This window comes from Salvelinus fontinalis, chromosome 37, assembly GCF_029448725.1.
Source record: "Salvelinus fontinalis isolate EN_2023a chromosome 37, ASM2944872v1, whole genome shotgun sequence".
NCBI classification, from domain to species: Eukaryota; Metazoa; Chordata; class Actinopteri; order Salmoniformes; family Salmonidae; genus Salvelinus; species Salvelinus fontinalis.
Genome location: NC_074701.1, coordinates 13,829,327 through 13,844,282, shown reverse-complemented (window position 1 = coordinate 13,844,282; position 14,956 = coordinate 13,829,327). Strand labels below are relative to the sequence as shown.

At 43.6% G+C, this 14,956-nt stretch overlaps 1 protein-coding gene across 3 annotated transcripts in view; it reads right to left on the bottom strand.

Moving 5' to 3' along the window:
* Positions 1–503: 503 nt before the first annotated feature.
* Positions 504–14,956, bottom strand: part of LOC129836182 (tetratricopeptide repeat protein 7A-like) — a 44,794-nt gene continuing 30,341 nt past the window's right edge. For all 3 annotated transcript variants that reach the window (XM_055902032.1, XM_055902030.1, XM_055902031.1), the window contains one exon: positions 504–3,407. In XM_055902032.1, coding sequence (XP_055758007.1) covers positions 3,189–3,407 — 219 coding nt within the window. In that variant the 3' untranslated portion in view covers positions 504–3,188. The remainder of the gene's footprint in view (positions 3,408–14,956) is intronic.

Genomic DNA, 14,956 nt, shown 5'->3' with positions numbered 1-14,956 from the left:
GAGAGTTGACATCAATCAGACAGTCAGGCCCATAGAATAGCACACCAGTGGTATAATCTGCCTCTGTGTATGTGTGTGTTGTCCAGCAGACTAGATATCTCTCCGCTTCCCCAGTTACGCAAACATGGGATGGCTGCTAGGCAACCAGGCCACATCACATCAGGCAGAGAGAGAGCGAGAACCGAGAGGGTGGATAGAAATGGAGAAAGAGGGAGGGAGAGGTAGACAGAGATGGTGAGGGAGAGCAGAGAGAGAGATAGAGATGGTGAGGGAGAGCAGAGAGAGAAGGATGGAGATGGTGAGGGAGAGCAGAGAGAGAGTGAGAGAGGATAGAGAGGGTAGGGAGATAGCAGAGAGAGAGAGAAGAGGTAGGGGGTTGTGAGTTGAGGCAGAAACTGTGCTGGCAGCATGACAAAAGATAGCAACTCGAGTCCCACTGCCCATATTAATGTGGTTGAAGATTAGTCATAAGTGACGAGACAGATGAGGACACAATCCCACAGTGATTTTAAGTCATTGTTTATGATGACAATGATGTTCAAATGAGTTTAAAACAAGACACACAATGAATCATATTATGATGAATACAGTTAGATACAATACACGCAAATCAGCAATTTCAACACCACATAATGGTGGTTTCAGTAAAACACACACACACAGGCTGAAGGGTCTCGTTTAACAAGAAGAAAGTGGAATGATACGTTAGAAAGGATCCCTGAGAGTGGATGTATATGGTCTGTATAACAGTGTCACCATAGACTTGTCTATGAATGTTTCCGAGAGATTCTTATGAATGCATAGCCGTAGATGTACAGTGTGCTCCAAATGTATTGGGACAGTGACACGTTTGTTGTTGTTTTTGTCTCTGTACTCCAGCATTGATACAATGACTATGAGGTTAAAGATCAGACTGTCAGCTTTAATTTGAGGGTATTTTCATCCATTTCGGGTAGAAATTACAGCACTTCTTCTACATAGTCCCCCCAAATTAATTTACGCATGTATTAAAGTAGTCAAAAGTTGAGTATTTGGACCCATATTCCTAGCACGCAATGATTACATCAAGCTTGTGTCTCTACAAACTTGTTGGATGCATTTTCTTTTTGTTAGGGTTTCAGATTATTTTGTGCCCAATGGAAATGAATGGTAAATAATGTATTGTGTCATTTTGGAGTCACTTTTATTGTAAATAAGAATAGAATATGTTTCTAAACATTTCTACATTAATGTGGATGCTACCATGATTATGGATAATCCTGAATGAATTGTCAACTATGACAGACAAAATAAATAAAAAAAATCCAGAAAATCACATTGTAGGATTTTTAATTAATTAATTTGCAAATTATGGTGGAAAATAAGTATTTGGTCAATAACAAAAGTTTCTCAATACTTTGTTATATACCCTTTGTTGGCAATGACAGAGGTCAAACGTTTTCTGTAAGTCTTCACCAGGTTTTCACACACTGTTGCTTGTATTTTAGCCCATTCCTCCATGCAGATCTCCTCTAGAGCAGTGATGTTTTGGGGCTGTTGCTGGGCAACACGGACTTTCAACTCCCTCCAAAGATTTTCTATGGGGTTGAGATCTGGAGACTGGCTAGGCCATTCCAGGACCTTGAAATGCTTCTTACGAAGCCACTCCTTCGTTGCCCGGGCGGTGTGTTTGGGATCATTGTCATGCTGAAAGACCCAGCCACGTTTCATCTTCAATGCCCTTGCTGATGGAAGGAGGTTTTCACTCAAAATCTCACAATACATGGCCCCATTCATTCTTTCCTTTACACGGATCAGTCGTCCTGGTCCCTTTGCAGAAAAACAGCCCCAAAGCATGATGTTTCCACCCCCATGCTTCACAGTAGGTATGGTGTTCTTTGGATGCAACTCAGCATTCTTTGTCCTCTAAACACGACGAGTTGAGTTTTTACCAAAAAGTTATATTTTGGTTTCATCTGACCATATGACATTCTCCCAATCTTCTTCTGGATCATCCAAATGCTCTCTAGCAAACTTCAGACGGGCCTGGACATGTATTGGCTTAAGCAAGGGGACACGTCTGGCACTGCAGGATTTGAGTCCCTCGCAGCGTAGTGTGTTACTGATGGTAGGCTTTGCTTCTTTGGTCCCAGCTCTCTGCGGGTCATTCACTAGGTCCCCCCGTGTGGTTCTCGGATTTTTGCTCACCGTTCTTGTGATCATTTTTGACCCCACGGGGTGAGATCTTGCGTGGAGCCCCAGATCGAGGGAGATCATCAGTGGTCTTGTATGTCTTCCATTTCCTAATAATTGCTCCCACAGTTGATTTCTACAAACCAAGAAGCTTACCTATTGCAGATTCAGTCTTCCCAGCCTGGTGCAGGTCTACAATTTTGTTTCTGGTGTCTTTTGACAGCTCTTTGGTCTTGGCCATAGTGGAGTTTGGAGTGTGACTGTTTGAGGTTGTGGACAGGTGTCTTTTATACTGATAACAAGTTCAAACAGGTGCCATTAATACAGGTAACGAGTGGAGGACAGAGGAGCCTCTTAAAGAAGAAGTTACAGGTCTGTGAGAGCCAGAAATCTTGCTTGTTTGTAGGTGACCAAATACTTATTTTACACCATAATTTGCAAATAAATTCATTAAAAATCCTACAATGTGATTTTCAGGATTTTTTTTTCTCATTTTGTCTGTCATAGTATAAGTGTACCTATGATGAAAATTACAGGCCTCTCTCATCTTTTTAAGTGGGAGAACTTGCACAATTGGTGGCTGACTAAATACTTTTTTGCCCCACTGTAAGTGAACTTTTGGTCCCCTAAAATGGGGGGGGGGGGAACTATGTACCAAAAGTTCTGTAATTTCTAAACGTTTCACCCTATATGGATGAAAATGCCCTCAAATTAAAGCTCTTGCACTTTAGCCTCATGGTCATTTCATTTTATATCCAAAGTACAGGACTACAGAGCCAAAACAACAACAAAATATGTCACTGTACCAATAGTTTTGGAGCTCACTGTAGATATGAGGAGAGCAGAGAATGGAGGAGAGGGGCAAAAGAGAAGAGAGAGAGCAAAAAATAGTGAAAAAGGGCAAGAGAAGAAATATTGCACAAATTTGTACGTTTAAATGATCATACGTGTGTGTGTGCCTGTGCATATGTGTGTATTCATAAACATGTCATACAGTAGTAGCCTCTGTCTGCTCCTCACAGCTCGCGGGGTATGATGGTGAAGGGCCTGATGGGGCAGGAGGCCTCCAGCTCTAGGGCTGTGAGGAAGCAGTCTGGAGCCTGGCTGCTGCCCCGTGACTGCAGGGCCTCCCCCAGGCCGCTCCATGCCTCGTGTGACGTGCTCTGGGCCTGCACCGCGTCCCGCAGCACCTTCTCCCCCAGACCCAGACGCCCACACCGCACCAACAACTGGCCCTGAGGGGGTGAAGAGACAAAAAGTGAGTCTGCGTGGGGGATAAGTCATTGAGAGATTCCAGAGAGAGCGATCTAGCTTTGACTTTGGATCTAGCTTTGGCAGTATCTAAACCAGATACTAGATATAGCATGTCAGAGGGACACTAAGGGGACACACCAAAACAGGGGAGGGGATGTCATGTCCAGCTTTCTGAGATGATGAGATGTTGCTAAGTTAAAGATCCTGTTTGTACCAACTCTATTTGTACTGGCGTGTTGGGTGATTGCAGCCAAAGGCACTCCCAGAAAGGATGAGGCGTGCGTGTGATGAGGATGTCTACTCCCGATGTGTGTTTGTATACTGTATGTGAGAGAGGAAGTGTATGTTTTTTGGTGTTTGGTTCAGTGAGTGTATGTTTGTGTGTGTTTGTGGCCGTGTGAGAGGGCAGTAGTGGTCAGTGCAGCGAGACATGTCTCTTTGGAACTCTGTTGAGGCACTGTGTGTCTCGAGAGTCCAGCAAGCATAACAGGGCATCACGCAACCGGCGTGTGTTCATGTCAACGGCATGAACACACAGAACTACACACCCACACACACAGCCTCCAGAGCAGGGCTAGCCTGAGGTCAAACAGACGAGTCTTGTTATGCAGGCTCTGCTCACAAGCCCCAGATTAATTGGGCTGAAACTCAGAGAGCTGTCTCGGGGCCCTGACGCAACCTCCAAAGAGGATGTTCTGCTCCCTCTGTCTCTCAGTCTCCAAGCTACTCTCTGCTGTAACTCCATACTATCTTCACTCCTTTCCCCACATCATACACCCCCCCCCCCCCATATACTGTATATTTCCTCTCTCTGCTGCTGACAAGAACAGAAGAAAAGAGAGGAGATCTAAGATGGGGTGCAGACTCAGAGACACAGTGGAGGATATACAGTGAGGTCTGTAATTATTGGCACCATTGATAAAGATGAGCAAAAAACACTGTATAAAATAAAGAATACAAATACTGAGCTACAGTATATTGTAAAGATAGGGGTAAACATTATTGGTACCCCTGTTTTCATTACTCTTGCACCATCCCCTTGCGAGGAGACCATTCCTCTATACAGAATCTTCCCAGATCCTTGATATCCTTTGTCTACGGAAGAGTATAAGGGCCAAGCGAAGAAGAACGGTGATGTAGTGGGGTAAGTTGAGCCATTTTTACATTCAGCATCACTTCATAAAAGGTTAATATAGTATTCTTTCTAACAAATATTTCTACATATATTTCAGGATGTTGTGTATCCCTGTAAATAATCAGAATGAATGTGTACATTACAGTTTTGAAAACATAGCTTGTCCAAAAAAAGTGGACTATTGGCACAAATTACCCTGGCCATGGGGTAAGTTAAGCCGCCTACAAATGTCTGTACTGAATTAAATATTACCACGACCTTTTTAAAACCACGTCTATTTTTATTTCACAAACACAATCACTTTTTTTTGTCTTTTAATAATTTAAGCATATTTTAACACAGGCTTAACATACGTTGTACTTTTTTAATACTTTTAACATAGGCCCGGCCCTGTTGTTACCTCACATCCCAGTGATTATGCCTTGCACTACACCTGGGAAGAAAACACTTACATTTGCTCAACTTGCCATTGGCTCAACCACAGAAGTGGTAAAGAGGTCAACGGAACCCGACCGAAACAATGGAAATGCCATGGAAACACGTGGGGGACAGATCCCGAATCTCTTCATTACTCTCCAGAAAATTTTACCAACATTTAGTCTATTGTATATATGTGTATTTCACACTATGTTGAGGTAAAAATCGGAGTATAATGCTGTATGGATGTCAACCCCAATACATGTTCTTGTCATGTTCACCAATCAACTGAATTACAGTTAAAAACAACTTAGACTACCACCACCGATTTCTGTATGCTAGCTATGCTACCAGCTTATACGAATGGGAGTTAGCATTTAGCAGTCACTTCTTCTAAACCTAAAAAGGAATAACTTCTAAATGTTATGCAGCAAAAACTGTTATAAACTGTTACTGTTATAAAAAAATATCTAAAACTTTCAACATCCCATGGAGCACCATTAAATCCATTATAAAAAAAATGAAAGAATATGGCACCACAGCAAACATGGCAAGATAGGGCCACCCAGCAAAACTCACGGACCAGGCAAGGAGGGCATTAACCAGAGAGGCAACAAAGAGACCAAAGATAACCCTGAAGGAGCTGCTAAGCTCCACAGTGGAGATTGGAGTATCTGTCTATAGGACAACGTTAAGCAGCACACTCCACAGAGCTGGACTTTACGGAAGAGTGTCCAGAAAAAAAGCCATTGCTTAAAGAAAATAATAAGCAAACACGTTTGGTGTTCGCCAAAAGGTATGTGGGAGACTCCCCTAAAATATGGAAGAAGGTACTCTGGTCATATGAGACTAAAATTGAGCTTTCTGGCCATCAAGGCAAACAATATTTCAGGCGCAAACCCAACACCTCTCATCACCCCGAGAACACCATCCCCACAGTGAAGCATGGTGGTGCCAGCATCATGCTGTGGGGATGTTTTTCATCGGCAGGGACTGGGAAACTGGTCAGAATTGAAGGAATGATGAATGGCACTAAATACAGGGAAATTCTTGAGGGAGACCTGTTTCCGTCTTCCAGAGATTTGAGACTGGTTCAGAGGTTCACTTTCCAGCAGGACAATGACCCTAAGCATACTGCTAAAGCAACACTTGAGTGGTTTAAGGGAAAACATTTAAATGTCTTGGAATGGACTAGTCAAAGCCCAGAACTCAATCCATTTGAGAATCTGTGGTATGACTTCAAGATTGCTCTACACCAGCGAACCTATCCAACTTGAAGGAGCTGGAGCAGTTTTGCCTTGAAGAATGGGCAAAGATCTTAGTGGCTAGATGTGCCAAGCTGATAGAGACATATCCCAAGAGACTTGCAGCTGTAATTGCTGCAAAAGGTGGCTCTACAAAGTATTGACTTTGGGGGGTGAATAGTTCAGTTTTTTGTCTTATTTCTTGTTTGTTTCACACCCCAAAAATATTTTGCATCTCCAAAGTGGTAGGCATGTTGTGTAAATCGAATGATACAACCCCCCCAAAAATTCATTTTCATTCCAGGTTGTAAGGCAACAAAATAAGAAAAATGCCAAGGGGTGTGAATACTTTTGCAAGCCACTGTACCATGGTAGTGAACCCAAGCTTCGGCTGGAAGCCAGTGGAGTGTGTGGAGCAGCAGGGTGACATGGGAGAACTTTGGACGGTTGAACACCAACCAGGTTGCGCCATCCTGGATACATTTCAGGGGTTTGATGGCACAAGCAGGGAGCCCAGACAACAGCGAATTGCAGTAATCCAGATGGGAGATGACAAGTGACTGGATTAGGACCTGCGCCGCTTCCTGTGTGAGGTAGGGTCGTACACTATGGATAATGTTAGATGTTGTTTTTTATTGTTGAACATAAAAGACTAAAACACACCAGCAAATCAGCTCCATTTGATTTTAACTTTGGAAATCTATTCCAAAGTATTTCAACAAATAATAGATAGATACACTACCGTTCAAAAGTTTAGAGTCACTTAGAAATGTCCTTGTTTTTGAAAGAAAAGCACATTTTTTGTCCATTAAAATAACATCAAATTGATCAGAAATACAGTGTAGACATTGTTAATGTTGTAAATGACTATTGTAGCTGGAAACGGATGATTTTTAAATGGAATATCTACATAGGCGTACCGAGACCCGTTATCAGAAACCATCACTCCTGTGTTCCAATGGCATGTTGTGTTAGCTAATCCAAGTTCATCGTTTTAAAAAGGCTAATTGATCATTAGAAAACTCTTTTGCAATTATATTAGCACAGCTGAAAACTGTTGTCCTGATTTAAAGAAGCAATACAACTGGACTTCTTTAGACTAGTTGAGTATCTGGAGCATCAGCATTTGTGGGTTCGATTACAGGCCCAAAATGGCCAGAAACAAAGAATTCTCTTCTGAAATTTGTCAGTCTATTCTTGTTCTGAGAAATGAAGGCTATTCCATGCGAGAAATTGCCAAGAAACTGAAGATCTCGTAAGGCACTGTGTACTACTCCCTTCACAGAACAGCGCAAACTGTCTCTAACCAGAATAGAAAGAGGAGTGGGAGGCCCCGGTGCACAACTGAGCAAGAGGACAAGTACATTAGAGTGTCTAGTTTGAGAAACAGACGCCTCACAAGTCCTCAACTGGCAGCTTCATTATATAGTACCCGCAAAACACCAGTCTCAAAGTCAACAGTGAAGAGGTGACTTCGGGATGCTGTCCTTCTAGGCAAAGTTGCAAAGAAAAAGCCACATCTCAGACTGGCCAATAAAAAGAAAAGATTAACATGGGCAAAAGAACACAGACATTGGACAGAGGAACTCTGCCTATAAGGCCATCATCACAGAGTCATAATCATTTCAAACCTTTCCCACATTTGTATACGATCACATATACACTACCGGTCAAAAGTTTGGGTTCACTTAGAAATGTCCTTGTTTTTGAAAGAAATTACAAATGATTTGTAATTATGTTCCGGCCCCTCAACCATCCACTCAATGAAAAGTCGGACCGTGGCTGAATCTAATTGATGACAGCTGTACTAGAGCATAAACCTGCAGGAATGAGTCACTGCTTTAATGTTTGCGAGAATGACAGGATGTTGTCCAGGGTCATGCCAAGGTTCTTTGTACTCTGGGTGTACTCTGAGAGGGGGACACTGTCTCCGGGAGGAAGAGCAGCTCTGTCTTGTCGAGATTGAGCTTGAGCTGGTGGGCTGACATCCAAGCTGAGATATCTGCCAGGCATGGAGAGATGCGTGCCGCCAGCTGGGTGTCAGAAGGGGGGAAGACGAAAAGAAGTTGAGTATCATCCGCACAGCAATGATAAGAGAGACCATGTGAGGATATGACCGAGCCGAGTGACTTGGTGCATAGAGAAAAGAGGGCCTAGAACTGAGCCCTGGGGGACACCAGTAGTGAGAGCATGTGGTGCAGATACATCCTGTCCGCGTCACCTGGTAAGAGTGACCTGCCAGGTAGGATAAAATCCAAGAGTGTGCAGAGCACTAAACGCCAAGTCCCGAGAGGGTGGAGAGGAGGATCTGATGGTTCACGGTGTTGAAGGCTGCAGATAGATCTAGGAGGATGACAACCGAGGAAAAAGAGTCAGTCTTGGCAGTGTGGAGAGCCACTGTGACAGAGGAGAGCAGTCTCGGTTGAGTGACCAGTCTTGAAGCCTGACTGGTTAAGGTCAAGAAGATCGTTCTGAGAGAGACGGCGAGAGTTTGTCAGAGAGAGCACGCTCAAGTGTTTTGGAAAGAAAAGAAAGGGAAACCAGTCTGTAGTTTTTGATGCCAGAGTAGTCGAGTGTTGGTTTCTCGAAGAGGCGAGTGATTCTGGCCCTTTTAAAGTCAGAGGGGACGCAGCCAGTGGTAAGGGATGAGTTGATGAGGGAAGTGAGAAGGTCTCCAGAGATGGTCTGGAGAAGGGAGGAGGGGATGGGGTCGAGCAGGCAGGTTGTCGGGCAGCCGGACATCACTAGTCGCAGGATTTCTTCTGGAGAGAGAGGAAAAAGAGCTCAAGGCATAGGGTAATGACATGTGAGTGGTACCAGTGGACACAATAGGCGGAGTGAATGAGAAGCGGATGTCGTCAACTTTCCTTTCAAAGTGGTTGACAAAGTCGCTCACAGAGAGGGAGGAGTGAAGGGGAGGGGGTGGAGGATTAAGGAGGGAAGGTAAGAAGGTAAGGTGGGAAATAGTTTCCTAGGGTTAGAGGCAGAAGCTTGAAATGTAGAGTGAAAGAAAGTGGCTTTAGCAGCAGGTACAGAGGAAGAGAAAGTAGAGGGGAGTGATTGAAAGAATGATAAGTCCTCCAGATGTTTAGTTTTCCTCCATTTTCAGATGCTCGCAGCCCTGTTCTGTTAGCAAGCAAGGTGTCACTCAGCCAGGAATCAAGAGGAGAGGGCTGAGCCGGCCAGGGGGAAAGGGGACAGTGAGAGTCATAGGCAGGTTAGTAGGGTTGAAGAGGCATAATCAGGAGACTAGGGATTTAGCAGAAGGGAGAGATGATAGGCTAGAAGAGGGGAGAGTAGTGGGAGAGAGAGTGAAGATTGCGACGGCGCATGAACACCTGGACAGGGTCTGAGTGGGTAGAGTTGGAGGAGAGGGAGACAGAAACAAAGACACCTGAAAGGGGGTTGCAGTGAGAATAGTAGCAGAGATGAGGTCAAGCACATTGCCTGCCTTGTGAGTGGGAGGGGACAGGGAAAGGGTTAGGTCAAAAGAGGAAAGGGGTGGAAAGAAAGAGGTGGAAAGAAATTAATCGAAGGCAATAGTCGGGAGGTTGAAGTCTGGCTCACGATGGCAATAAGTGGTGATCCGTCATCAGGAAATGAGCTTATCGAGGTGTCAAGCTCATTGAGGAACTCTCTAATGGCACCTGGTGGGCAATAGATAACAACAATGTTAAGCTTGAGTGGACAAGTGACAGTGATAGCTTGGAGTGCAAATGAGGAGATGGACAGGTGAGTGAGGGAGAAAAAAAGGATCTCCATTTAGGAGAAATGAGTAGCCCTGTGCCACCAGATGCATTCAAACTTTAAGTGAACACATAGTCAGGTGAAGAGAGATTAGCTGGAGTAGCAGTGTTCTCTGGGGTAATCCATGTCTCCGTCAGGGCCAAAAAGTCTAGGGACTGAAGGGCAGCATAGGCTGAGAGGAACTCTGCATTTTTCAACTTTAATACAATTAATTAATTTGACTTGGCGAAAATCCATATTTTGAGCCTAACTTGCTTACCACTTTTTCCATGGTTTCCACCTTCACAGACTTCATGAAATGATCACCTCTTCCTAAATATTTGTTCAAATTATACATTTTGTGTATGTTTGTCTAGAAACAAGGATGGCTAAATTTACCCTTTTGTCTGAATCTCAAAATCTTGAAATTCTGAGAATAAAGTAACATTATTTCGAGAATAAAGTCTAAATTAAACTTTGAGAATAAACTTGAAATATTTTGATTTAAATTTAATTTCTAGAATAATGTCCTTTTTAAAAAAAAGAATAAAGCCAAAATTGTTGAGAATAAAGTCGCAGTTATATTTCATGATTAATTGCCTGACTTCCTGAAGAGCTTGAAGAGGACCTTGAAGAGGTTGTGCCACAGATTGCCTCTCTTTAGGAGGAACCACTTGGACTTGGATGAGGTATTGACCTTTGGGAAATCATCGTGTGCGGGATACATATTAGGAACTTAATCATTCCTCCTCATCAGACCTCACCCCTTACCTAGCCTAGTTTTAACCCTGCACTAGTCAAGTGTCACCCCTCCTCCTCAAGCCTCACACCACCCCTCGTCAAGTACCCTGCAGTAGCCAAGTATCACGCCTCCTTTTCAACCCTCACTCATCCCTTAGTAAAGTATCAACCTTGCACGTGTCAAGCGTCACCCCTCCTTCTCAACCCTCACCCCTGCATTGGTCAGGCATCAAACCTCTACCTCACCTCTCTCAGCCGTGCATCAGTCAGTTCTCACCCTTGCATTACACCAAATTCTTTCTAAATCACAATGAGCATGTCTATCGGCCAAAAAGACATGTCAATTCAAAGAGCCAGCTAGCAATTATCATTTACCATCATAATGACTCAATTATTTTCAAAGATACTAGCAACAATAGCTTAGGGAAATTACATGTTTACATACACAAACTAGAGGACTTCACTTGCGAGCGAGCTATGTTATTTTATATACAGGCTAGCTAGCACCCCAACTAGATGGAGTAGGTCTAGTCACAAAGCAGGATCAATGAGTTATACCCAATTAATTTGCTTACATTTTGGAAATATGTTGAAATGGGCACGGATTGCTTTAACGGATTAAACCAACCCATGTTATTTAGCAATATTAAGCTTTGTTGGTGTACCATAATTCTAAGATTGCAATAGGTTAGCCCAGATCCAGGAAGTGGAGTGGTTGTGTTTACATGCGACCAGTGGAGTGCTAACAATATCCATATTAGCTAGCAACATTGTAATTGAGATTAATTGAATCCTAGCTAAGCTAGCTACATTTCCACAAATTTATACCTCCATGTGTTGTTGTTGTTGTCGGCTCTTAGCATGTATTTCGGCCAATGGAAAAGCTCATTGTGAATAAATGAGTCCAAGGTTGAGCTGGGAAAAAGAGAAGTGAGGCTTGACTTGAGCAGGGGTGATAATTGACCAATGCAGCGTTGAGGAGCATTGAAGAGAAAGAGTGATGGAGTTCCTAATATGTATTCGACACAATTGCTCCGCGGTGATCCCAGTGGTAGCATGTGATGATGGCTGAGACAAATATCAGGCTGTAGCCTACTCAAAATCTCAAAAGTGTTTGAATTTATTCTCCACATTTAATTTTGACTTCATCAGGGGGGTTTTCTTCACTTTTCCGTAGTCGTCCCAGTTTGCGCTGTTCTGCGAAGGGAGTAATACACAGCGTTGTACCAGATCTTCAGTTTCTTCGCAATTTCTCGCATGGAATAGCCTTCATTTCTCAGAACAAGAATAGACTGACGAGTTTCAGAAGAGAGTTCTTTGTTTCTGGCCATTTTGAGCCTGTAATCGAACCCACAAATGCTGATGCTCCAGATACTCAACTAGTCTAAAGAAGGTCAGTTTTATTGCTTCTTTAATCAGAACAACAGTTTTCAGCTGTGCTAACATAATTGCAAAAGAGTTTTCTAATGATCAATTAGCCTTTTAAAATGATCAACTTGGATTAGCTAACACAACGTGCCACATTTACAACATTAACCATGTCTACACTGTATTTTTGATCAATTCGCCGTTGTTTTAATGGACAAAAAAATAGCTTTTCTTTCAAAAACAAGGACATTTCTAAGTGACCCTCAACTTTTGAACGGTAGTGTACAGCATATCTTTTTAAATAATACAATTTTTGATAACTAACAATCAAATAAAAGCTAGAATAAAAAATTCAAAAAAAACAGGAATTCAGGCCACATGTCCATTGATTTTGTTGTAATGTTTGAGGAGAGGAATTAGCCAAGCATTAGCCATAGCAAAATGCATAGAAGTGCAGGAAATTAGCTTCAAAACCTTTCTCTACTCTGCCAAGGTACCTATCTAGCTAATACTTTGTTAGAGCTTACACTCCCTCTTCCAATGAACTGTGGGGAAGTCAAGATAATGAATCTGTCGACCAAAAGTATTCATTTTAAAACGTTGATTACTTCTACTTGCCATTATCATTCACCAGATGATAAGATGGGATTCTATATTTTTTGCTAACATTTGATGGGGTCGCTGGTTAACCTTGATGGGGGTCCCTGGGTCGCCGGTTAACCTTGGCGGGGGTCCCTGGGCAAGAAAAGTTTGAAAACCCCTGCCCTACCCCTAAAAGCCCTATCCTTGGTAGCCTTAGTTATCCCTAGTAGCCCTGTCTCTATCACTGCTCTATATCTCCCCTTCCCTCTGCCTGCCCGCATGACCGTCGTCTCAATCGCCAGACTCAGAGTGCATCAGAAGGAGACTAACCTGCCCGTGACCTGACACACAGCCAGGGCGGGCCACGGATATGAGACGCCTTGTGTCAACAGTCAATAATACACAAGTGAATCCAATCTCTCAAATGCATACCCATTCAGATAAAGAGAGAGAAAGGGATGGGAGAGGGAAAGAGAGGGAGGGAAAACAAACAGAGAGAGAGAGAGAGAGAGAGAGAAAGGGGTGAACACATGCAAACAAGCCACCTCCCTTCCTCCTATATTCATTTCTAGCTGGTTATCAGAGGTCTTGCTCAATAGAATATATTTCCCTGGTTGCTAGGCAATCCAATAAAGCGCCAAAGAAGGAGCGAAGTGTTATAAATAATGTATTTGCATTATCAAATAAGCTGCCAGCCACCCCCATACAGAGAGAGAAGAGAGATAGAGATGAAGAAAAGGAGGGAGGATAGAGAGAGAGGGCCATTTGATCACTGGAACACAGTTAATTCTATTAGATGAAGTCATTGTCTGTGACTGTGTGTTTGTACACGAGTGTCTGTATCTGTCTGTGAATATGTGTGTGTGTGTGTGTGTGCGTGTGTGAGTAGAAGAATAGAGAAAGAGAGCGGCTGGTTCAGTGAGAAGAGGTCTATGTGTAACCAACTGACACACAGCAAAGCAGCAGGCCGAGCAGAGAAGAGGAGCAGAGGTGCTGGGATGTGGAGGATGTTGAGAGTGGTGGTGAGAATCATTTAACAGCAGAGTCAGGAAGAAGGCAGTGCAGGGAAGGCCACAGCTCAGCTCAGATCCACTGGCTTCCCAACCCAGCCATCACTACCCATCCGAAAATACACCCATCCAACTAGCCCTGGGGCTGAGTCACACCACACTGCCTTTCATAATGTATCACACACACACGCACTGACACACACTTTACACGTCACATACATTACATACCCACATCCTACACACATTTAGTCACACACACACGCACACCCACACACACACACACACATACACGAGTGTGTGTGATAACATGAGAAAGTGTGATCCACTCTCATAACGCTATCGGGTTTCAAAGTATCTGTTCCTTGACTCATACTCCCCTTCTCATGTTCCTGTGGCTAGTTGTGTGAGAACAGATATAGGGCTGACAAACAATGTTCTTCTCATCACTGTAAGGTCCTGTGCTGGTTATAAATACTGCATAGACCTAGTGAATAGAATAAAATCACTGTCTGGTTAATCCTCGTCCTTGGTGTGAGACCGTAACCCGCTGGTTACGTTGAACACAGATTACATCATCACTGTATAACACGATTTTATGGGGGAGTTGAGGGAGTGTATTTTTGGGTACTAACACCCAGAAAGATGGAGGGAATGAGCTGTTGCTAGGCAGCGCGCGGAAGAGAAGAAGAGCGAGTCTGGAGAACATGGGTTAACGGTGTTGCGATAGCTACATCGCTAATTACCGTAGCTCGTTAAACCAAGTTATTATTAGCTTGCTTGTAAATTAAGCTCATAAAACAAAGAACAGGACCATGTTAAAACGGCCTCCGGGCTTAAGGGATAGGAAGTTCGGACGAACACCAAAACCCTCATTACAGAAAATTGGTACAGGCAGAGAGAGGAGCAACCGCAGTATTGGTGCTGGATTGGTAATACTTGGATTGGGACAAGCATGATTGACCATACTCCACATAATATGCTGTTCTACTGACACACAAGCACAGACGCACACATACACACACAGTGACACATCTGTCGTAGGAGAGATCCAGAGTGGGCCAGTGCCAGCTGGCTGTGTTTCAGCTCCTCATCACCCCAGGGATTGGTACTCCCACTGGCCAAATATGGAAGAGAGAAGCACCCTCTCTTACCCCATGGGGGCTACGCACACACACACACACACACACACACACACACACACACACACACACACACACACACACACACACACACACACACACACACACACACACACACACACACACACACACACACACACACCAGAGCGAGAGAGAGCCCTTGTGTGG